Raw genomic sequence first — 26,029 nt, forward strand, 5'->3', positions numbered from 1 at the left:
TTTTCTATTGACTGGTCAATTCAAATTGATGCAAACGATGCCCCTTGTGATATTATTGGTTATGCAAATGAGACATCCTCCTTCACTTTGCTTCCTGGTATCAAATGGGCTATACGTTCTATCAAACGGTGTGCGCACCTGTCGGTTCTGCGTTTTTAACCCTATTTTGTTTTGCCCATGATGCCTGAAAGTAGAAATGTGTCCAAGGCTGATGATTAAATTGCTGAGGTTGCACACTTCCTCTTTGGGGTTGTTTCATTTGGACAATAATTTGTCTCCAACTTTGCTTTACATGCATGTCCTGAAAAAATGTTGTGCCCTTTAAAAAATTTATATCAAGCCCACTTGACCATTACACGGTCAGGTGGGTATGATGATCTAGGCCTAGGGTGTAGTCCTTGGGAGATAGCTTTGACCATTGTTTCACCAAGTTCTTTGTTTTCTCACATATTTTTCTTTTTTCTTCCTCTTCCTAATCTCAGCTCTTCCGTGAACTTCTATCTCTGTAAATAAATTAACCCCTGACTATCTCTTCTCCTTCTCCCTCCTTTTGCTTTAAATATTTCCCTATTGATTCTTGTCTTTTTGCAATTGTTGTTTTCATGTATTGTTATGCATTATGTTTGCCACTCTGTCAAAGCGCCTTTGGGCTTCTGGAAAAGCGCTATACAAAATAAATGAATTATTATTATTATTATTATAAATAAATAAGATAATCCTGTGGATGTATGCGTACCTCTCGGCCATACCACCAACTACTTTTCACCATGCAAAGGGATAGTCTGTGTGCTCTGCTTCACTGATATTCCTCCTTGGCTAATTTTTTTTATCTCACTCGTTTATTCCCTCTACTCCTTGTTAATTTTGCATCTGTAGTTTTGTTGCAAAAGATGAAGAATGTTTGTTTGGCATAAAGTGGGAGCTACAAAGCCCCCAAGCCCTCCCCTGGCCACCCAGACCCCATCAGTTTCCAATGCTCTCTCCCATCACTCCCTGCTGTATCACTTCCTTACACACGTACTTCTCTTTTTCTCTTTGTGCCTGGATTACTATTTCACAGAGAGAAAAGGTTTTTGTAATGGATCAGAATAAGAGTAGGGTGTGGTAAAGGGTAACCTGTCTAGGGGAGATCACATTGCATTGTTGCAGATGAGATGGCTCATGCCTGTCCACGATAGAATGTCTAGTGCGATGTGATATCTTCAAGCAGGTGCACAATAGGATGTGACCAAGAGTGTTCATTGTGTAATAACACTTCCTGGTTCACTTGGTACACACAAATTGTCTTAAAAGCATGGCTCTTCACAGTGATCATGTATATAGTTATGAATTGTACGATAACATTTCTTCTTCTTATTATTACTATTATTATTATTATTATTATTATGATTATGTACTAATACTAATATAATATGTTTCAATGGTTATTTTGTTTTTGTTTTTGTTTTTTCCTTCCATGCATTCCATTTTATTAAACATAATAAGGCAATCTTTCAGTATATGAGGGGTGAAGCCGAGTGTGGTCCCGTTTGGGCCTAGTGTGGTCCTGTCTGAGCCGAGTGTGGTCCCGTCTGAGCCCAGTGTGGTCCCGTCTGAGCCCAGTGTGGTCCCGTCTGAGCCCAGTGTGGTCCCGTCTGAGCCGAGTGTGGTCCCATCTGAGCCGAGTGTGGTCCCGTCTGAGCCGAGTGTGGTCCCGTCTGAGCCGAGTGTGGTCCCGTCTGAGCCGAGTGTGGTCCCGTCTGAGCCGAGTGTGGTCCCGTCTGAGCCGAGTGTGGTCCCGTCTGAGCCGAGTGTGGTCCCATCTGAGCCGAGTGTGGTCCCGTCTGAGCCGAGTGTGGTCCCGTCTGAGCCGAGTGTGGTCCCGTCTGAGCCGAGTGTGGTCCCGTCTGAGCCGAGTGTGGTCCCGTCTGAGCCGAGTGTGGTCCCGTCTGAGCCGAGTGTGGTGCCGTCTGAGCCGAGTGTGGTGCCGTCTGAGCCGAGTGTGGTCCCGTCTGAGCCAAGTGTGGTCCCGTCTGAGCCGAGTGTGGTCCCGTCTGAGCCGAGTGTGGTCCCGTCTGAGCCGAGTGTGGTCCCGTCTGAGCCGAGTGTGGTCCCGTCTGAGCCCAGTGTGGTCCCGTCTGAGCCCAGTGTGGTCCCGTCTGAGCCGAGTGTGGTCCCGTGTGAGCCGAGTGTGGTCCCGTCTGAGCCGAGTGTGGTCCCGTTTGAGCCGAGTGTGGTCCCGGCTCCACGGGTGTCTACTTCCGTGGTGGAACCATACAACTCGATTCTCACAACTCGTACCACTCTTGAGCACTCCGACTGTGCCTTCATGGTGGACAACGAGGCGATATACGACATTTGCCACCGCAACCTGGACATCGGGCGACCTACCCACACAAACGTCAATCGTCTCATTGGGCAGATTGTCTCTTCTATCACGGCTTCACTACGCTTTGATGGTGCACCAAATGTGGATCTGACGGAGTTCCAAACTAACCTGGTGCCTTACCCTCGCATCCACTTTCCCTTAGCTACCTACGCACCTGCTATTTCAGCTGAGAAGGCCTATCATGAGCAGCTGTCCATAGCCGAGATCACCAAAGCATGCTTTGAGCCTGCCAACCACATGGTGAAGTGTGCCCCTCGCCACGGGAAGTACATGGCTTGCTGTATGCTGTATCGTGGGGATGTAGTCCCCGAGGATGTAAATTCCGCCATCGCTGCCATCAAGACACATCGAACTATTCAGTTTGTCGACTGGTGTCCAACCGGCTTTAAGGTATCGATATGTACATCAGAGAAATATTTTAAAGTCACTTCACATATCCATTACAACATTCTTTTCTTTCTTTCTCTGTGAATGCTGAAAGATCCAGTTTTACCTCCAGAAACAAGGACAAGGAGTTTTTGGAAAATTAAATGCATTGTTTATTAGCAGCCATATTTGTTCGATTAAAATTTCTATACATGTATGCATCTGTGCTCGGGAGGTCACAGGTGATTTGTTGGTAATCACTTTTCACATCTTCATGCGAATTGGTATGGACACAAATTATGGAAATTAAGGATAATCAATTAACATGTCATTGGTTAGGGAGGGGAAGGTAGTTAAATTGAGAAAATGGAGGGAATAAGGAAGAATGGGAGAGCAAATGAATGTAGGTTGGGCAGATGATAAGGGTTGTTGATAGGATACGGGAAGAGAGGGTATAAGACGCGCTAAATATAACAATGGGGTGTGGCACATGTACAGTAACATGTATTTGACCCCTAGGGGTGGTTCGTATAGAGCATGTGGCTGCTTGGCTGCATCATTTTCTGGTGTCTCTTCTGTGCCGCTGATGCAGTGCCCCCTATTACCAGTAAGCCAGTACGCATTTTGCCAACCTTGGAATGATGACAGTCTGTGTCGACCCATTTGGTGCTAATTCCATGCACGTCAGAGGCTCAAATTCAAGACCCTAAGATCTCAAGCCAGCCAATTTAACCGTTAAGCCAACACCAGGCTTACCCTTTGGGGTCATGCACATGTTACTGCATTGTTAGGTGGGGGCAGGCATAGAGGAGGGAGAGTTATTAGAGGCAGGTGAAGACCTTTCCACCTTAGAGAGTGTGTCCCTTTTTTGTAACAAGTTATAATTAGTGCATTTGATTACTTATCCTTGGCTAATAGGTGAGTAGTGTAATAATGTTGCTTCTGGGACACCTCCGTTTAACATGGGAAATCCCTATCTAATGTCATTTACCCCCTTGTCTTTTTCAAAAATCATAAACACCTCTATTTCTCCCACCCTCATCTTTATGAACCTTTTGTCTGTAGTACCTATCCTTAATGTTGTTCATTAGACCACTCAAACACTACAAATATTTGTTTTCTCTTATAGACCTATCATCCTTCTTCTACATATCATCTGGCAGATTAATCTTTGACCCATTCACTTCCATATTAATTCTTTCCCTCCCTCATTGCCCCTAAAGACCTCTATTTCTCTCACCCTGTTCTTTACGAACCTTCTAACCTTTTGACATGCTATCCTTATTCATTAGACCACTTAAACACCTGTGATCCTTCTGACCTTATGGACCTTTTAACCTTTTACTCTTAATATCATCTGGTGAATATAACCCACTCAAACAACGACCCTACAAATATTTGTTTATGCGTGGGAAATAATTTAATTCTCTTGCCACTCTCTTCACCATCTAATATATTAACAAAAAATATGTTTGAGTTTGGTTCTTTATTAAGATATTTTAACTGAGCTAAGATAAAATGGTAAACCTCCCTCAATGTTCTTGTTTGAGCGCCTCCAGTGCCACACACTTTTTGGTAGGCTCTGCCCACCTTTTGTTAAGCTCCGTCCACTTTTTGGAAAAACCCCGCCCACTTTTTGGTAAGCCACGCCCACCTTTTACTAAGCCCCGCCCACTTTTTGTTAAGCCACGCCCACTTTTTGCTATACCCCGCCCACTTTTGCTAAGCTCCGCCCACTTTTGCTAAGTCCCACCCACTTTATAAACTCTTCAGCATTGTATCATTTCCAGGTAATACATAACATCATTTTCAGGGAATTTCCATCACATCATTTCCAGTTAAGACACGCCCAGGGAATTTCCACAGGAAATGACACACACCCAGCCCTTCTTATAAAAGGCACCGACCACACAGGCTTTTTCAAACACGCTTTCTGCTTCACTTGAGAATGGACTCCTATGCCGAAATGGAATGGGATAACTTTGCTATTCCTTGGAGTCCTACTACCTGTGTAGCGCTCAACCTTCAGATTGATGAACTGGACTCGAACCTCTTGTCGATGGAGGAAATTGTATCTGAGCTACGAAATGAAAATTCTACTTTTAACACAACTTGGGATAAAGTTATTTTTTTGTTTGAAGATCTTTTGAACAACCAAGACCCACAGAACGAGTTCTACCTTGATGACCCAGCCAAAGAGTTATACCTTGGAGATCCACAAAATCCTGAAAAAGAGTTCTACCATGATGATACTTATTGTGAGTTATCAAAACAAAACCCACTGAACGAGTTCTACCTTGATGACCCAGCCAAAGAGTTATACCTTGGAGACTCACTAAATTTGGGAAAAACAAATTATGAGGTCTGCCTAGATGGTTCTAACTGTGGAGCCTACCTTGGAGACTCACTAAATTTGGGAAAAACAAATTATGAGGTTTGCCTAGATGGTTCTAACTGTGGAGCCTACCTTGGAGACTCACTAAATTTGGGAAAAACAAATTATGAGGTCTGCCTAGATGGTTCTAACTGTGGAGCCTACCTTGGAGACTCACTAAATTTGGGAAAAACAAATTATGAGGTTTGCCTAGATGGTTCTAACTGTGGAGCCTACCTTGGAGACTCACTAAATTTGGGAAAAACAAATTATGAGGTCTGCCTAGATGGTTCTAACTGTGGAGCCTACCTTGGAGACTCACTAAATTTGGGAAAAACAAATTATGAGGTTTGCCTAGATGGTTCTAACTGTGGAGCCTACCTTGGAGACTCACTAAATTTGGGAAAAACTAATTATGAGGTCTGCCTAGATGGTTCTAACTGTGGAGCCTACCTTGGAGACTCACTAAATTTGGGAAAAACAAATTATGAGGTCTGCCTAGATGGTTCTAACTGTGGAGCCTACCTTGGAGACTCACTAAATTTGGGAAAAACAAATTATGAGGTTTGCCTAGATGGTTCTAACTGTGGAGCCTACCTTGGAGACTCACTAAATTTGGGAAAAACAAATTATGAGGTCTGCCTAGATGGTTCTAACTGTGGAGCCTACCTTGGAGACTCACTAAATTTGGGAAAAACTAATTATGAGGTCTGCCTAGATGGTTCTAACTGTGGAGCCTACCTTGGAGACTCACTAAATTTGGGAAAAACAAATTATGAGGTTTGCCTAGATGGTTCTAACTGTGGAGCCTACCTTGGAGACTCACTAAATTTGGGAAAAACAAATTATGAGGTTTGCCTAGATGGTTCTAACTGTGGAGCCTACCTTGGAGACTCACTAAATTTCATAAAATTAGGAAAAGAGTTTTACCTTGGAGACTTTGAAAACTGGTTTCGTTTTGGAGACTCGGAATGGGGGTTTTGTTTTGATGACTCGGAATGTGATACCTATCTTGGAGGCTCAACAGGAATGTGGTTATACCTTGGGAACTTGGAAAGTTGGTTTTATTTTGGAGACTCTACCTGTGGGGTTCCTCTTGGAGACTCTTTGGATTCTAAAGCAATGAACAATGTTCTTTATTTAATGACGCTTGATTTAAGCAATATCAAGAAAGTTCGAGGAAGAAAATGCTGGAAAATTCTTTCTTCCCATTTCTACTTCTTCAAACTTAAAAGCCTTGAAAGACAGAATTGGAGGAAGAGGAAAAAAAAAAAAAAATACGTATTTAAAAAAGAAGAAAAGAAAGATTATGTTAGGGTTTGGGTGGGATTTTGAATGTGAGGGTTAGGGATGGGGTTGGGTTAGGGTTGGGATTTTGAATGTGAGGGTTAGGGTTGGGGTTGGGTTAGGGATGGGGTTGGGTTAGGGATGGGGTTGGGTTAGGGATGGGTTGGGTTAGGGTTGGGATTTTGAATGTGAGGGTTAGGGTTGGGGTTGGGTTAGGGATGGGATTGGGTTAAGGTTGGGATTTTGAATGTGAGGGTTAGGGATGGGGTTGGGTTAGGGATGGGGTTGGGTTGGGGATGGGGTTGGGTTAGGGATGGGGTTGGGTTAGGGATGGGGTTGGGTTAGGGATGGGGTTGGGTTGGGGATGGGGTTGGGTTAGGGATGGGGTTGGGTTAGGGATGGGTTGGGTTAGGGATGGGTTTGGGTTAGGGATGGGGTTGGGTTAGGGTTTGTATATTATTATGACTCACTCGCACATACACACACACACAAAAGTTAAGCCCCAACTAAAAAGTTGTGGGATTCTGTGTTTGGGGTTCACAGATTTAAAAACGTATCCCCATTATACACACACAAAAGTTAAGCCCCAACTAAAAAGTTGTGGGATTCTGTGTTTGGGGTTCACAGATTTAAAAACGTATCCCCATTATACACACACAAAAGTTAAGCCCCAACTAAAAAGTTGTGGGATTCTGTGTTTGGGGTTCACAGATTTAAAAACGTATCCCCATTATACACACACAAAAGTTAAGCCCCAACTAAAAAGTTGTGGGATTCTGTGTTTGGGGTTCACAGATTTAAAAACGTATCCCCATTACATTTTATTTATTTATTTATTATTTTCAAGGGTATTATCTGCTTACTTGTGTTTTTTGTAATTCTTGTGAGTAAAATGAACCCAAGATTTCTTCTCCATTTAAATCATATAATTTGTAGGTCCAAGGGACTGTATCCATTACATCAATGATTTTAAATAATTCACGAGTCCATTTTTGTGTATAACCTTTCTCAAAATGACTTTTCCATTTGTATATTCTTACAATATCACCAACTTTAAACTTGGGCTTTCTCAAATTAATCTCCTTTTCATATTCTAATTTTGTAAATGTTTCTGATGGTTTTGATTGTGTTGATGAATGAACTGTATTATTGTAATTATCTACAATATCCTGAATTAAATACACCCATTTTTGAGAACCGAGTTGTGTGAATTTTTTATATAATTTCTCTTTTAAAGTACGATTAAAACGCTCAATAACAACTGCCTTTCCTTCATTAAAGGTGCTGTATAATTTAATACCCTTCCCCTTAAGAAATTTCATGAATATTTTGTTATAGAACTCTGTTCCCTCATCAGTCCATAACTTCTTTGGTTTCCTTTTATCCCGATCAAATATTAGCTTAAAGGCTAACATTAAAGTATCACCCCTTTTATTTTTTAAAGGGACAACCCAGGCAAATCTACTCCTCAAATCAATAACGGTTAAAGCATACCTGTATCCCCTGTCATTATTCAATTCAATTAAATCAGCGGACCATATGTGGTCAGTGTATTTAGAATAAACCTTCCTTCTTTTAAACTTTGTGATTATAGGTTTGTGTAATTCTTCAGCCAAAAGCTCCTCAGTCTTGATGGCATCATTAGAGCCTAATAGTTTTTTGAGGAATAACCAAGACCAAGTTTCAATTTAGCATTTATCAAATTTCTCACAATAAACCTATCAACTTTCTCTCTCAACGTTGGATTTTGTATCAAAGACAAATTATACAACATTTCGCTGTCGGCTTTATGTTTTTCAGTCAACGTAGTGGTTTTCCCATAAGCAATATCATGCTTCATACACACTTCGTCAACCCTATTTGTAGGTTTAGACCAAGGTTTAGGATTGTCAGCCTCATCTAATCTTTTATCCAAGTTTGTTCCTGGACCACAGAAAGAATACCCTGGAAGGTGTAATTCCCCTGGAATTCCAGTTGTTGTAAATTTACTTCCTGACAGAAACTTTTGTATGTCTCCTCCTCTTTTAGGAGAGATGAATTGGCACTTTTTAGAGCCACATACTTGACATATTCCTTTTTGATAAACTCTATTATTTTTAGCTTTAACATAAGAGATATTTTTAGATTTAGTTTTCTTTTTACATTTGAGACAATAACTCATATTTATTTATCAGAAAAATTCCGACAGAGTATCAAAACCTTTTTGGTTTTCAACATATACATTTCAATCTTTATTTTTAAAACATAAAGAATCCTAAGGAATGCCTTCACTCTCTCCTCCATTTATTTACAAATAAAAACTAACTAAAGTCAATGACACCAACATCATCAATCACATAATCTTTTCCTTCTTCTTCTTCTTCTTCTTCACCACTTTCTCGTTTAAATCTCTGAAATTGAAGACATTGACGTTCTTATTTTTGAAACCATTATCTTCATAAGAGTTGTTAATTCTTTAATTTCCTCTTCGGTGCGTTGAGATTGATTTATTTGCTTTAATACACTCAATCTTTTATGAATCTCAGTGATTTCCATCTTTTTATATTTTTCCTCCCTCTCTCTTTGCTCCCTCTCCTCCTCCTCCATTTTCTCCCTCTCCTCCTTCTCCTTTTTCTCCCTTTTCTCCCTTTCCTCCTTCTCCCTTTTCTCCCTTTCCTCCTTCTCCTTTTTCTCCCTCTCCTCCTTCTCCTCCTTTTTCTCCCTCTCCTCCTTCTCCTCCCTCTCCCTTTCCTCCTTCTCCTTTTTCTCTCTTTCCTCCTTCTCTTCTTCAACTCCTTCCTCATCCCTTGCTACCCTTGAGTTTGAACCCCAAAGAATATTATACATATACTCATCTGGATTTTGAGATATTCTTGTATCTATAATTATTTTTCTCATAATAGGATACCAATAAGATTTGTTGACGATTTCTAAAAGAGTTTTATATTTCATAACTTTGAGAAGTTCATTTTTATTTAATATTTTAAACAAGTCTCTATTTGTGGGTTTAACAATATCAGTATAAGGCCAGTTTTTTATGACAAAATTCCCATGTATATGCTCCAAATCATAAGGTATGTAATACCGAGCACCCTTTTCTTGTAGGTATCCTTGAATACAAAAATTATAATTCTCTTGTAGTCTTCTTCCTGCCATTTATGTATCAGAAATATATGTGAGATTAATATTATGACAGGTAATACCACCCCATCTTCCCACTACCAAATCGGTTTGTATTCCTCGGCTTTCTATCCTTATCTCATTACCTTCCTTCTTTGTCATGCGAACCATCGCTATACTATCATATATTTTTATTTTCTTAAAATCACGTATTTGTTGTTTACTAATTGTACTTCCACATAAATCCTTATCTTCACCAAGTGGATAATATTCTTCTTTACGAGACTGATTTAAATCATGTAGGTCTTCTATGTTTATTGAAAAAGACCAATTATACCCTAAATCAGGCATATCATACCCCCATTTATTAATTCGCATATTAACTAAATGTCCTTCTTTATAAAATTTAATTGTAAGCAGGTAGTTAAATTCAATGAGGAAAGGTGTATGGTCAGTATAACCAGGTGTTGTGGTTGTAAATTTTACTTGTTTCACAAAACGTGCTGTTTTCTTTAAAGATATATATTGTGATAAATCACTGAATCTAATCAAGTCATTCGCATCTGTAGGGTTTGGATAATTGATTAATTTATAAGTATTCTTCATATTAATATTTTTACTTACACTATATTTTTGTCGTTCAGCCTGTGCCTTTGTATAATAATTTGATAAATCAATATCCTGAGAGGATTTTCCAAAGATAGAACCATCTTTTCCAACATAGGTCATTTATATTAGATAAAAAATGATATCATAAAAATTTTCATTATTGTTGAGTTGAAATAATACATATAAACATAATTGGCCACAACATTTAGAATTAATTTCTTGAACTTGGAATGTTTGATAAACACCATTCTGTAAGAATTGTATTACTTCAACAGGTGGTGGCATACCATAACTATCAAAATAATATTTATCCTGACTATTATGAATACAAACCCAATGAGAACCATTCTGTGTGTCTAAATTCATAATAATATTCTTTGTATTCTTATTTATATGTGTTAATTCATCTCTCATACAAATAACCACATTATCAATTTTTAGTGTTTTACAATACTTAGCTAGTTCTATATTTGACGTTGTATTCTTTCCAAATTGTTTAAACCATTTATCCATTTATTTATGAGAAAGATACAATCCATTACCCCGTTTAGTTAGTTTAACACCCGCTTGAGCGATAGAGGAAAGCATATCTCCAACCAACAATCTAGCTTTATCAGGTAGACTTTCAAGTTTTTGAGCAAAATCTACAATTACACCACTTCCACTAATTTGTTTCTCCAACTCCTTGTTATGTCTTTCCAATTCTTTTTGAGCTTTTAGTTGTGCCTTCCTTTCGTTAGCAGTTTTTACCGCTGCTGAAATACCACCAGTCAATGCTCCCGCCGCACTTAAACCAGCAAATAAAGGAATTAGAAACGGGAGAAATCCTCCTCTTGACTCATCTATTGAATATTTCTTTAACATAGGTTTCGTCATTTTAATTTTAAGTGATCCAACATCATTTAGTGTTTTTACTTGTGTGTGTGTGAGTAAAACATCAATTCTTACAGCTCCTTTTCTTTGAATTGTATTAACATTAATAATACAAGGCTTTTGATTTTGAATACAAGATGTTAATTTATTAAGATTGATTTGATTAACATATACCCCAACCATTTATTTATGAGAAAAAACCTATGTGATATTAATCATAACACCATTATCTGTATTAATCTGTAATTCTGTTTCCTCCAAAAGCAAACAATATGCATTAACCTCTTCACTCTCCCCTCTTTCAATGTATAGAGAAGTATCCACTCGATTAGACTTTATAGTTTCCTTTTGAGAACTCAGGTCAATTGCGTAGATTGTATAAAGTTTTTGAAACGCAACCATATCCAAAATAGGATCATTATTACCATTACTTTCACACACCTTTTGGTAGGACTTGTAGGCTTCCGCATAATCATTTTTTTCCCAATCAATTTCCAATCTATCTCGCGGATAAAATGTGCCATCAAGAGAAACCCGAAGTTGTTTCACCTTAGCATTATCACTCAGCGCATTATTCTTATTAGTACCGTCCTCTCCATCTGGTTTTTTAAAAATGAGCCAGAGGTATCGTGGCTTTCCTTGAAGAACACCCAAATTCCAAGTGTAGGTAGTGTGTTCCAGTTTAACGTGTTGACATCTTCTTTTAAGGTATGATACATTTAGCGGTTTCTTTGAGTTAAGTCTTCTATTTAACATCTCTTCCGTTTTAAGATTAGGAGTATATTCACTGATATACCAACACAAATCATTAATAACAAATTTATTGTTGTCTCCAAAAGCATTTTCATCCCCAAAAAGCAACCTATTTACATTATCATTCCTTTGTAGTTGAAATCTAATTTTAAGACCATACAAAACTTTATCATAATCGCAAAATCCAAATATACCTTTAAGAGGTACTGCTACGGTAAAACTATTCACTGCTTTTGTTTCATCATTATACATTGACTTCCTTTGACTATAACCAGGGTCTGCGTTTGTACCCGTTGACATATCAGGAATAAAACCTTCAACAGCTCCCTTACCCATTCTATCACTAAACGAATATAGTGTAAATTTCATCATTTCAGATGTAGCAGAGACATAATCAACCGCTTCAACCTCTTGTGTTCCAATATACAGGCGGACACTGTCAAACATTTTCCAGAAGAAATCATTTACGAGTGTAGCATTAGTATTATTCGCAGCCTTAGTGAATTTAAATTTACACAGCAAGAAACTATCAGCTATATTCAAGTAAGTTTGTTGATTATTTATTTCAAAACTTTTTGTTCCGTTTGAATTCCAGTCTGTTCCTGTTATAGCATTTACCTTAAAATAGTCTTCCTTTTTAGTGGAGTTTGAAATGATAATCGTATCATCCAAATCATAGATACTATCAATCGCTTCCATACTTGTATTTATATAGCATTAAAATTGTTGAAACCCTGACCCAAGTATTTTAATGATTTTTTGTCGTTCTTGTGAAGATAGTTGAGTTTTACCTTTTTTTATTTCTTTGATTGCTTGTAATTTATGAGACTCCTTTTGAGCATCTTTTATACTCTTTATAGCACCCGCAACGGAGCCCACGGCAGAAGCAGTTGAACCAATTAGGTCTTTATGTTTAAGGATGGTTGAACCAATACCCATTAGAGTATCAATTATCCCATCTCCTTTATTTCGAAATTGATGACCTACACCTCGTTGTCTCTTAGGTTTATAGTATCCTCTACCCACATACCTTGTATAGTCTGGTGAAAGGAACATGCCCTCCCCTGTAATTATTTTATATTTTCCCAACTCGTGTTTTCTCACAATAACCATTATTTATTTATTGAAAAACTTCACGTAGGTGAATTCTGATGGATATAATTTCATCATTAAAGGATATCATACGATTATCTTGGTCGGTTATCCTAAAATTTACTCTGTATATGGTTTTTCCTGACACAGGTAAATAGACAAGATTTTTTGGTTCCATATTAAATTTATAACCAATCGGGGTTGAGTATGCACTGAATGAAAATATTGTATTTGTTCTTATTCCATCGTTATAAGCACCATCAATCAAATCACAATGAATTAATACTGAATTTATACCGGAGGATATTTGGATAACATTATCACTGTAAAACGTCCCGTTATTTTCAATCTTTTTTGAAGAGAAACCCAATAGCTCTCTAAACGAATTTTCAATCGTGAAATCAACTTTATAATTATTTTTAAGTTTAATAGTTGATTTTGAAGTGTGTTTTTGAATATCTATTACAATATTTTTTGGTTCATCACCTTTTTCTTTCATAAGGCGAGAGACTTCTGAAGATATTTGAGAAATCTCGTAAGCTCCAGGTGAAACAGTTATAGTTTTATATCCACTTCCTGGATTATAACTAAACTTGCTGTTTTTCTCTGTGATATTAAACAAGGTATTATAAGTTTCCATCGACAATAAAGATGCCTCATATGAGGTAAGGGGGTCAAGTTGTAGTGGGTAAGGGAATGAAGCTGTGTAATCGCTCGTTGTGAAATTAAAACTAAGAATTGTGCTTCTCATCTTATTTAATATCTAATAAAATATCTTTGTATTGACATTTATTAATTATTTTCATATTCATCAACTGATCTAAAATGGCTGAGGATTCATTAAAACAATTGTTGTTTCCAGCCTTCTTACTACCTAACAACAATAATAGCCTATTAACTAATTGTGATGGGTCATTTGGAAGAAAACTAACACCTGAACCAAGTTTACTTAAAGCATCAATAATATGTTTCTCCTTCTCATTCTTCTTACTTTTACCAGCAACAGAAACTCCATAATCAAGTGCATTTAACAACTCAATATATACCCTATCTTCCTCTCTTTCCATATCAAGTGGTTCCTCAAAATATTTTGAACCGCTGAATCCGGGGTTTGTTAGAAGAAACATTAATCTTGGAGTTAATTTAACATTTGGTTGAGTAGAACTCAAGAACATCAATTCATCATTAAATATCAATACCTTTTCTTCCACAAGATGAAACACTGCTGGTTCTTCTGTTGGAATGAGACCTGCTCTGGTTTTTGAACCCGCCGAATATTCATTGTTTTGAAGAGCTTCCACAACATAATTAGGGGGTTGATTTACCTCCTCAAGTTTCCGAAATAATCCCTCGTCATCATATTCTAATTCACCAAGTTCTTGTTTTGTTATCTGACTAAAATCTTTGAGCATTTGAAGTTTTTTCGGAGTAAATTCTACCGTGGGTACTGTAGGTGAGTGTTGAGTTTTCAAAAGTGGTTTAAAGAATTTCTCTTGTTTTCTTTCAAAGGCTTCTTCACCAGTTAGTTTCTGTCTCCGTTTCTTCTTTATCTCTTCCTGTTGTTTAACAACTTTTGAAACTAATTGTTGATGTTCCTTAAACTTTCTTTCTCTTTCTTCAGTATTCATTTTCTGTATTTATTTATTGAAAAATATCATTTAGTATCTCATCTTGTTTCACAACAATATATTTATATTTTCCAATCGTGTGTTTCATATAATTTTCAAATTCTTTTTTACTACATAACGTAGAGCAATTATCTCTCCAAAAATTATTTACATCTATTGAATTTAACTTAAATAAAATAAAAGTATTGGCATTGTTTCTTATTGAGCGTCGAGGGAGTTGAAAATATGATTGACTAAGATATATACAATTACAAGAAGAATGTCTCCCTCTTGTATAGTAGCTATCCATTACTGTTTGGTTTCTCTCATTAACACAATCATCAAAGATGACGAGGTTCTTTTTTGATTTATCTAAATCTTGAGGTGAAGGTATATCATCCGTATTATCACTGAGAATACAAGTTATGGGTTTCGATTTTGATTTCTGTGTATCACAAAATAATTGTATTATATCTTCAATATTATAATCATTCAGTTTGTTTTGAAGTTTAAATAAACCGATAATGTCTTCCTTTTTAAGACCTGCATTAAAACCTTGTGAGAGTAGTTGATACTCGGGTTGAAAACTTGACTTTGTAAAAATTATTAAATTATCATAATCTAAAAAATTAGGACCAAGGAGCATCTTTAAAAGTAAACAGGTTTTCCCACATCCGCTTGAACCAACTATTAGACATCTCAATGAATTTGGAATGTTTTTATGGTTATTAAATTTTATCTTATTTTCCCAAACGGGTAAAAAATCATTCATTTATATATTTGGAAAACAAGTCATCCAACTTTTTTTGAGCTATTTTAGAAACTCTATATTTTATCCTGAGTTCTGGTTTAATTTCAAAATAATTCATTATTTTATTTATGTAGTATCTTGTATTAACATTTCCATTAAAATTATTTTGAATAATAAATATCATTAAACCCTTATACATTTCCTCAATACAAAGAGTCTCTTTCCTTGTAAGAAATGGTGTATTATCACCATAATGCTTAACATTCATCTCTCTTATTAATCTTGTAAAGTAATTCATTTTTGGTTCTAATTTAAAAGAGTTATATGTTTTTTTATATTTCTTATTATCATTAATTAGAATATAATCACAGAATAAACATTGTTTATATGAATCCTCATCATTAAGCCCCACTCTATCACAAGCCGGACAATTCTCTAATTTATCATATGGAGAGTCTGGAAATTCTAAATATCCTTCAGAACTTATCATATTTATGTGGTAAATTTTTACTTAAACTAAACGCAAGTTTATTCATTAATAAATACAATGTTTCAAAGCACAAAAGACAAATTTCAATCAATCTCTACTTCTGTGGAAGATATAGAAAAATATGTCAAAGATGTTAAATTCAACAAAGATAAATATGGAAATTTTTGGGTAAAACCAGTTATGGAAAATAACATGAGCCCCTCTATTTCATTTAAAGGAAGAGCTCTAACTATACCTGGAAAGACATCCATTAAAGTAAATCTAACAAAAGTTTCTCCTCTACTCCTGGCAATTTATTCAAAGCTTGAAAAAGTGATTGACCACGATACTTTGAAAAAGAATGATAAGACCATTAATAATTCTAGAGGAGACATTTGTATTTTCTTTAATAATCCAAAGGGTGTAGATCTAAGTAAAATGAATGATGTTAATATTTCTGGTGAAATGTCATTTCGTTCTATGATAGTTAGAGATTATTTAAAGATAACTTTTGATATAAAAATTGTAGAGATTGAATCTGTTAATGAAAGAAAGTATATAGATATTGATGGGAATATTTTTCTTGCTAATTAAATATGAGTCAATACAGCAGTGAAGATTTTACTATTTCATTGAACTCGGACGATAGTGATGATAGTATTTCATTGAACTTGGATGATGGTGATGATAGTATTTCATTGAACACAGATGATAGTTATGATACTAATAGTTTGTGCTCAAATGATAGTTATGAGAGTAGCTTTATTGATGACTCTGAGTATGATTCTGAGTATTCATGTGATAGTTATGACTTAGATGATTCTGAGTGAAAAAGTGTTTTAGTTTAAGCACAGTGATATATATAAAACGGAGCTGTAAAGCTCAAAAGTGTTTTATTTTAAGCACAGTGATATATATAAAACACCACGTTTTCTCACGCTATAAATATGGTTTATTGTGATACTTGCGAGAAGGAAGTAAAATATTATAAACAACATATTCTCACCGCAAAACATACATACAACATTTTAAACAAACTTTCCCCTCTTCCACCTGAAACAAAACACTGTTCTACATGTAATAAAAATATCCTCAAGAAAGGCTTCAAAATACATCTTAAAACAAATCTACATTTATCAAATTTTATCACAACTAAAAACTCTGATGGAGCATTCAAAGGACATATTAAAATAAGAGTCTTTAACTTCAAACCTCCTGAACCAGAGTCTATAGTTGATGCTGTAGAAATAGTTAAACCTGCTGTTCAAACGTTGATTGAAAAAACACTAAAGGAAATGAAACCACTTAAATTTTATATGGGAGTAAAATTAGAAATGACAAAGGATGAAGGAGTTATAGATGCACCATACATGAGAACTGAGCCACACTTTATATCTTCATATCAAGATTTTAAAACATCAGGAGTCTATGATGAACTTATTAAACAAGAGCAAGATGTGGATAATTCAATCGTAGGAAGTGGATTCAATATAGGAAAAATTATTTACATAGACATTCATATTCTTAAATCAGATCCTCTAAAAGCTTCTTCTTACATTGATTTACCCAGTGTTATCAAAAATAGAAAAGCAGTTATCAATATCAAAAATAAAGACAATAAATGTTTTCTCTGGTCTATTTTAGCACACTTACATCCTCCACATTTTCATGATGAAAGAGTATCTCATTATAAAAAATATGAGAATACATTAAATACGAAAGATCTAAAGTTTCCGATGACTTTAAATGATATTCCTAAATTTGAAAAGATGAATAATTTATCAGTTAATGTTTATGGTCTAACAGAAACAAACAACATTCAGGTTTTAAAGCTTTCTGACAATTGTAAACAAACTCATATTAATCTTCTATATTTTAATTCAGACGAAAATTCACATTATACATACATCAAAGATATTGCTAAATTAATAAAACCACAAGTCTGTAAGAGAACAAATAAAATATATATTTGTTTGCGTTGTCTTAACTTCTTCAATTCACAAGAAAGATTAGATAAACATTCAAATTATTGTGGCGAACATAAATCAACGGTAATCAATATGCCTAAAGAAGGCTCAAAGATCACATTCAAAGATGAAAATAAAAAGATCAAACATCCATTTGTTATATATGCTGATTTTGAAAGTATTTTAGAAAAAATTGATACTGCTTCTCAAGATCCAAAAGAATCATACACAAATAAATATCAAAAACATACTCCTTGTGGTTTTTGTTATTATATCAAATCATCCGTTGGTGATAAATATAACAAGTTAGAGATGTATAGAGGCTCAAATACCCCAGAGGAGTTTGTGAAACGACTAGAAAAAGACTGTGTTCGATTAACCAAGATAATGAGAGAAACCAATAAACCAATGTCCTTAACAAGTAAAGAAAAAAGGGAATTTATAAAAAACAATGTCTGTCATATTTGTGAGGAGAAAATTGGTAAAGGTCTAAAGGTTAGAGACCATTGTCATCTCACTGGTAAATATAGAGGTCCGGCTCATCAAAGTTGTAATATTAATTATCAACTCCCCTCTTTCATTCCTGTCTTTCTTCATAACAACGCTCATTATGATACACATCTATTTATCAAGGAACTCTCAAAGACTTCTGGAAGTATCTCAGCAATTCCAAACACGGATCAGAAATACATTTCATTCACAAAAACAATTCACACATCTCCTATTACTCATATCAGATTTCTTGATACATTTAAATTCATGGCAAGTCCATTGGTTAACTTGGTTCAAAATCTAAAAGAGTTTCCATGTCTTTCAGAGTATTTTTTAGATAAAGATTTTCTAACACAAAAGGGAATTTACCCCTATGACTATATGGACTCATTTGAGAGATTCAATGAAACACAACTTCCTTCAAAAGAAAATTTCTATAACAAATTAAATAATAGTCATATATCTGATAAAGATTATGTACACGCACAAAATGTTTGGGAAAAATATAACATCAAGAATCTTGGCGAGTATCACGATTTGTATCTCAAAACTGATGTGCTTTTATTGGCCGATGTATTTGAAGCCTTTAGATCTGTTTGTCGCACTGGATATGGATTGGATCCTGCTCACTACTACACAGCACCTGGATTGGCCTGGAGTGCGATGTTGAAAATGACAAAACAAGATTTGGATTTGATAACCGATGTTGATATGCTTTTGATGATTGAAAAGGCAAAAAGAGGTGGAATTTCACAAGTCTGCTCGAGTAGATACGCAAAAGCAAATAACAAATATCTTCCAAATTATGATCCAACGAAAGAGAGTTCTTACTTGATGTACTATGACGCGAACAACCTGTATGGCTGGGCAATGTCTCAGGCTCTTCCTTATGGAAAACTTAGATGGGTAAAGGAAAAAGACTACAAAAACGTTTTACAAGATGTATGTATCTCTACACAAAAAGAATTGGATGAAGAAAAAGTTGGTTATTATTTTGAAATTGATTTAAAATATCCAGAGGAACTCCATAACCTACACAAAGATCTCCCATTTGCTTGTGAGAAAGAAAGTCCAAAGAAAGAATGGTTGAGTGATTATCAACGATCGTTTGATATAGGTGAATCAACAGAAAAATTACTTACTACATTATATAACAAGAAAAATTATGTTCTACACCAAAGAAATTTGCGACAATATTTATCAAAAGGTCTAAGAGTAGAGAAGATCCATAGGGTTCTAAAGTTCAATCAAAGTCATTGGTTAAAGGGGTACATTGATTTTAATACACAAAGAAGAACAGAGTCAAAAACAGATTTTGAGAAAGACTTTTATAAATTGATGAATAATGCGGTCTTTGGTAAGACTATGGAGAATGTGAGGAAAAGACAAAATATCAGACTATCAACATCTTGGGAACAAGCATCAAAATTAATTAATAGACCGAGTTTTACTCGAGCTGAGGTCTTTACTGAGAACTTTTGTGCGATCCATTTGATTAAAGAGAGTATTGAAATGAACAAACCTATTTATATTGGAACAACAATTCTTGATTTATCAAAGTCATTAATGTATGATTACTTTTATAATAACTTGAGGAAGAAATATCAAAATGATGTTAATCTACTTTATATGGATACAGATAGTTTTATTTTGAAAATTAATACCAACGATGTTTATTCAGACATGAAAAGAGACATTAATATCTATGACACGAGTAATTACAGTCCAGAGAGTGAGTTGTTCTCTTCTAAAAATAAAAAGGTGATTGGAAAGTTCAAGGATGAATTAGGAGGAAATGTTATGAGTGAATTTGTGGGATTGAGGTCAAAGGCTTATGCTTATAAATACATTGTGAATAACGTTGAAAAGACTGATAAGAAGTTAAAAGGTGTAAAGAAAAATGTTATTAAAGAAACAATAAACTTTAAGGATTATTATAACTGTTTAACAACAAAGAAAGAAGAGTTTAGAAAGATTAATGGAATAAGAAGTTATAAACATCAATTATATTCAGAAGAGATAAATAAGAAAGCATTGGGGGCTTTTGATGATAAGAGGTTTATTTTAGAAAATGGAATTGATAGTCTCCCTTATGGTTATATAAGTATATAAGTGATAAGATATATATATAAGTGATAAGATATATATAAGTGATAAGATATACATAAGTGATAAGATATATATAAGTGATAAGATATATATAAGTGATAAGTTAAAAAGGGGGGGGGGGGTTGGGGATTTTAACGGGCTACCGCCGCCTTTTTTACTATTATATAAATGATAGAACCAAGTATCAACCAGACTAAAGAGTGGAGGTGTAATCAACCTTGGTATATAAATGGAAAACATAATGAATGTGAAAAATATCAAATAGGTATAATTGAAAAGGCAACTGGTAAAAAAATTCACAAAACAAATAAGAGAATTAATTTAAATACCGGTGAATTGGGTAAAAAAGATGGAAATATTTTTGAGTGGACGGAAAACTTTGATGGTTGTCAGGAAAATATATACTTTAATTTTAAAATGGTATGTGGCACTGGAGGTGCTCAGACAAGAACATTGAGGGAGGTTTATCATTTTATTTTATCTCAGTTAAAATATCTTGATAAAGAACCAAACTCAAACATATTTTTTGTTAATATATTAGATGGTGAAGAGAGTGGCAAGAGAATTAAATTATTTCCCACACATAAACAAATATTTGTAGGGTCGTTGTTTGAGTGGGTTATATTCACCAGATGATATTAAGAGTAAAAGGTTAAAAGGTCCATAAGGTCAGAAGGATCACAGGTGTTTAAGTGGTCTAATGAATAAGGATAGCATGTCAAAAGGTTAGAAGGTTCGTAAAGAACAGGGTGAGAGAAATAGAGGTCTTTAGGGGCAATGAGGGAGGGAAAGAATTAATATGGAAGTGAATGGGTCAAAGATTAATCTGCCAGATGATATGTAGAAGAAGGATGATAGGTCTATAAGAGAAAACAAATATTTGTAGTGTTTGAGTGGTCTAATGAACAACATTAAGGATAGGTACTACAGACAAAAGGTTCATAAAGATGAGGGTGGGAGAAATAGAGGTGTTTATGATTTTTGAAAAAGACAAGGGGGTAAATGACATTAGATAGGGATTTCCCATGTTAAACGGAGGTGTCCCAGAAGCAACATTATTACACTACTTAGGTGGGTGGGTGGTGGTGGTGGTGGTGGTGGGGGGGGGGCAATACAACACAACATGCATTTTAAGGCCATTTTCCCTGCTAGAGCGGGGGTTAGCCTTGCGGTCCTCATGACAATCTTCTCCATTTTGCCCTATTTTCTGCATCTCTCCTTGTTAACCGCCTTGCCCGCATTTCTTCTTCCACCATCTTTAGTCAAGTCTTTATCGGTCTTCCCCGTTCTCGGTTTTCATTTGCACCCTTTCCAGCCTTTTCCACCCTTTCGCCTTTCCAATGGGGGGTTTGGGGGGGGCGGGGGACAATAATGGTTATAAATTGTTATCTCCATTTGTGGGTTTAAGGAGGTGGGAGGAAGTTCTCCCAGAATTCAAAATCTCCAGCTCCTGCATTATTCATGAACCAGATTATGAAACTTCATTCTCATAGCTTTGTTCCAAGTGCTCTTTTCAAAATCCTCCCTGAACCTCTGACAGTCTCCACTTGTAGCTCGTTTGTCGTGATATTCCCCGGAATGTTTTTTAAGTGCCCAGTAAGGGGTTTCCTGATCATTCCTGTTGCTCCAACTATCACTGGTAAAATTTCAGCTTTCTTCAATTTCCAAGTCCTCCAGACCTCATTTTTCAGCTCCTGGTATTTGAGCGTTTTCTTGGTTTCTGAAGCAATTAGTCCAAAGTCATTGGGAACTGAAACCTCAATCAACAGTGCCTGCTTTTCCTTTTTGTGTTTGAGCATGTCCGGTCGCAATGCTGTGTTTGCAATGTCTGCACGTGATGGGATCAGCTTGTCATGCGTGACCACGATATGTTCATTTTCCATGATTGGATTTGGTTTGTGTCCCCATGATTGTTCTGGAACCGGAATGTCGAAATGTTTACAGATTACTCTACAGTAATCTACTGCAGATTACTTTACTGTAGATTACTCGACAGTAGAGTACCGGTGGATTACTCTGCATACGCTGTCATGTCTTTCTGTGTACAACTGTTCTGACGTGAGTTTTTTACATCCCAAAAGGAGGTGAGTGGTACTTTCTCTTTTTACACCACAAAACCTGCATTTGTCTGATTGGCTCAATCCCACCATTTTCTTAAAGCCATTAATGTAATGTCTTGGTCTTGCGCATTTGTGATGACTCGCTCTCCGTCCCTATTAATTTGACCTCTTCTTAGCCATTCCAATCAGCCTTCCTTGTCGATACATGGTCTGTCGAGCTCTTTTTTGAATCTTCCTGCTCTTTTGTCATTCCCCCATTTGTCAGAAAATATCTGCTGATATTTATTTTTGTAGTTTTCCTTTTTCTTATTTGCAATAATTGGGGCTGTATTTTGTTGCTGTTTCGTTTTCCTGTGTAGTATCCTACACTTGCACCTGTTTTTGGAAGGTTGTTGCTAAAAGGATTAAGGATACCTTTTCTGATTTGTTGTTTTCTTGCTCATGTACAAATCTCATTCAATAGTCTGTTGAGCTTTTCACATACTCCACTGGTCCAACACATGCAGTTCTGTGCACGTGGTTAAGCTCCAGACCGCCTCCTACTGCTCGTCTCGGGAAGTAAAACCTCGTAATGCGTTAGTTTTTGTTGAATATCTTGTGAATAGTTAGAAGTTTCCTTGTTTTGGTATCTAAGTTGTTTATCTCTGATTGTGACCAGTTTGTAATTGCACAGCTATACTGGAATACCGGTACTGCAAGTTGGTTTATAGCTTTGATTTTGTTCATTGGTGAGAGAGCTGATTTCAGCATTAGTCTTATTCTGCGTGGGTACTCTTTGCTGATGATTTACGCATTTTTTGTGTTGTACCTGGGAGCCTTCTTCTATTCCGAGCTATTTATAGGATGCTTCGTTTTCTAGTTCCTGTATTGTTGTACTTTCATCGATTGAGATATTGTGTGTTATTTTGTTTTACCAGATAGAAATGTATATTTGGCACATTAATCAAGACCAAATTCAATTTGAATGTCCTCTGAGTACCGCTTTACTAGTTTGAGTTGATCTGACAATTTATTATCATTCGGTGTGAAGAGTTTTAGATCATCCATGATGTGTACATGTGTCACCTTTCCAGGTTCTTTGGTCACTTTTCTGTTGCACGTTAAATTGGATCGGTGTCCTTGTTTATTGATGAGGTTACTCAGTGGGTCCAGAGCCAGACAAAACAGGAGGGGGGAAAGGCTGTCACCTTGTAAGATACCATGTCGTATCTTTACCTCTGGGTTTCAATTTTTCTTTCCAAGTGAGGGTGCATCAGCATTGTATTCCAGAGCATCATTGCTTTCTCTATCAGTGTGACTATTTGGTAAAATCTCTTTTGTATGGATTCTCTGAAGATAATTGCAACAAATAATTGTAGCATTATCTGGAAGACTATTGACAAAAAAGCTTGAAAATCGATTGTTGGGCAAAATAACATGAGATCTTGATTATCAAGTTAATAAAGATGGTAAGCTTGCTGTACCCTCTGGATGGTGGCACACTGAGATATTAAACACCAGTGCGGCATTTTAAGTCCAACCAGAACCCGATCTCCTTTTTTCCTCTGCTCCATTTTACTGCCTTTTTATGTTTTTTACCCGTTTTATTTTAGGTTGGCATCAACTATCAGCCACCCACAGTGGTACCTGGTGGGGATTTGGCTAAAGTCCAGCGTGCAGTCTGCATGCTCAGCAACACAACAGCGATTGCCGAAGCTTGGGCACGCCTCGACCACAAATTTGACCTCATGTACGCCAAGCGTGCCTTTGTGCATTGGTACGTGGGGGAAGGCATGGAGGAGGGCGAGTTCTCAGAGGCACGAGAAGACCTTGCCGCCTTGGAGAAGGATTATGAAGAGGTTGGGGTCCACTCTGTGGAGGATTATGATGAAGAGGAAGGAGAAGAGTACTGATCTATCATACTACAATTTGAGAAGTGTGTTTGTGGGTGTAATTGTACGTGTGTTTGTTTGACTTGCATGCAGTCCTGAACTGCTGGAGGGAATTAGTTGAAAACTGGTGATTGTACTCGGGGTGTGCACATGAAGGTCATTTGGGCAATAACAGAAATACATAGTCTTTGAGGTTTGGGGTCGAGAAAAGGGCGATAAATCCCAATTATTTCGATGTAAAAGTGTATCTCTAGCACCACTCCTGGTGGGTGTGGGTATTGCAGTTCATGCTAAAATATGGGAATTTTAGGGGAATGGACCCAGCTGTAAATCTGTGGGATTATCGTGTTTTTAATTCTGGGAGGATTCACTGGTTCTCTTAACTTGTGGTCATGCAGATAATGGTTGTTGTGTTGGAAAGTTGTTTTATCTGGTTATTTTAGTTTAAGGTTAATTTTGCAGTAACGATATCATTCATTAGCATTACTGGGCAATGCAAATGAACCTTCATTGATACATATATTTCCTACGTCTTATTCTGTTTTAATTAGGCATTTGTTTTTTTTAATGTCTTCTAATCAGTAATTATGATACTTAAATACTTTTTCTAAAAGAAAGAATAAAGTGGTCAAATTTCTGTTGGTGGTCTATTAATTTATTATTGGGCAAGGTAAGTAACTCCATCTTAGTACTGGATTTGTTAGACTTAATATCCCAATTGGGACAATCATCCCAATGGTCTTCTGAAATATTTGCCCTGTGCCAGGAAATGAACATACTTTAGGCTTTGGGAAATCCACTTAGTCTTAGGATAATTGTATTACCATGTGCAAACGTTTTTCACACACCACTTTGTGCATGTGGGGTTAGCGAAATGGTGATGGGCTGAATTTGAAACCATGAGCATGAAAATGGTAACTCACCTGCTTTTGTAACGGCTTCCACTCTTTGAATAGGCCGAGGGTGTGAAGAGAAAACATCCCCATGGCATCTTCTTCCTTAATGGCTGCCATTATCCTACATTTCTTGTGGGGTCAGCCTTGGGAAGTTTGTCCCAAGTCTTCACGAACGGATGGCCAGGCCGAACTTCCGACTAGTTAGGGCAGATATTTGGAATTTGGCCAAGGTGCCGGTGTTAGCTCACATACTCTTCGTGAAGGACACCATGGGATCTTTAACGTCCACCAATGAATGCTGGCAGACCATACGCTGGCTTAAAGTCCATCCGAGGGACAGCACACACATTGATGAATCATCCTGCCTGTGGAGGACCAGGATGATTGTTTATAGCTGGGTCGGGATTCAAACCCAGCTCGACAGGTTAGAAGTGAGTGTGCGTACCTCTCGGCCATCCTGTCAGCTCCCATGGTATAATCATACTAAAATATACAATTGGGTGTCTGTTTGTCTGTCTGCATGCCTGTGGCTGATCACTTATCCAATCTCAACCAAACTTGCCAGGGGGACTCAGGGTCAAAAGAGAATGGTTGAAGCTACTAGGTTTGCCCCAGTTCCCAAGGTGAGGCTGACACAGATTCTCCACCTAAATGTGTACTGTGTAGCGCCGCTCCTGGTGCTGATGGGAGAAGGTGTTACAAGTGATACTTCAGAGACCTTAATTACATCACGAGTAGAGGGAGGCATTTGCCTTATTTTCACAGACCCTTAGCCTATGTAGTCAGGTCAATATACAGTTTCACCCCAAAAAATTTGCTACAAAGGGTTTTTCAACGGTTTTTGGTACTTTGACATCAGGAATAACATTAAAAATCTAATAAAATTAACCACCGGAAAGCTGTTATTTTCAGGACTAGTACACCCGCTCACTACGGGAGCGGAAAAAATGGTCATTCCTCTTTGGGGTATGTAGATTACAGTCGAT

At 36.6% G+C, this 26,029-nt stretch overlaps 1 protein-coding gene across 1 annotated transcript in view; it reads left to right on the forward strand.

Moving 5' to 3' along the window:
* LOC137434969 (tubulin alpha-1A chain-like) overlaps positions 1-24,778 on the forward strand; it is a 75,844-nt gene extending 51,066 nt beyond the window's left edge. The window contains exons 2-3 of the mRNA XM_078773463.1: positions 1,514-2,758; positions 23,869-24,778. Coding sequence (XP_078629589.1) covers positions 1,514-2,758; positions 23,869-24,168 — 1,545 coding nt within the window. The 3' untranslated portion in view covers positions 24,169-24,778. The remainder of the gene's footprint in view (positions 1-1,513; positions 2,759-23,868) is intronic.
* Positions 24,779-26,029: the final 1,251 nt, after the last annotated feature.

Source organism: Myxine glutinosa, chromosome 1, assembly GCF_964187855.1.
Source record: "Myxine glutinosa chromosome 1, kmMyxGlut1.1, whole genome shotgun sequence".
NCBI classification, from domain to species: domain Eukaryota; kingdom Metazoa; phylum Chordata; class Myxini; order Myxiniformes; family Myxinidae; genus Myxine; species Myxine glutinosa.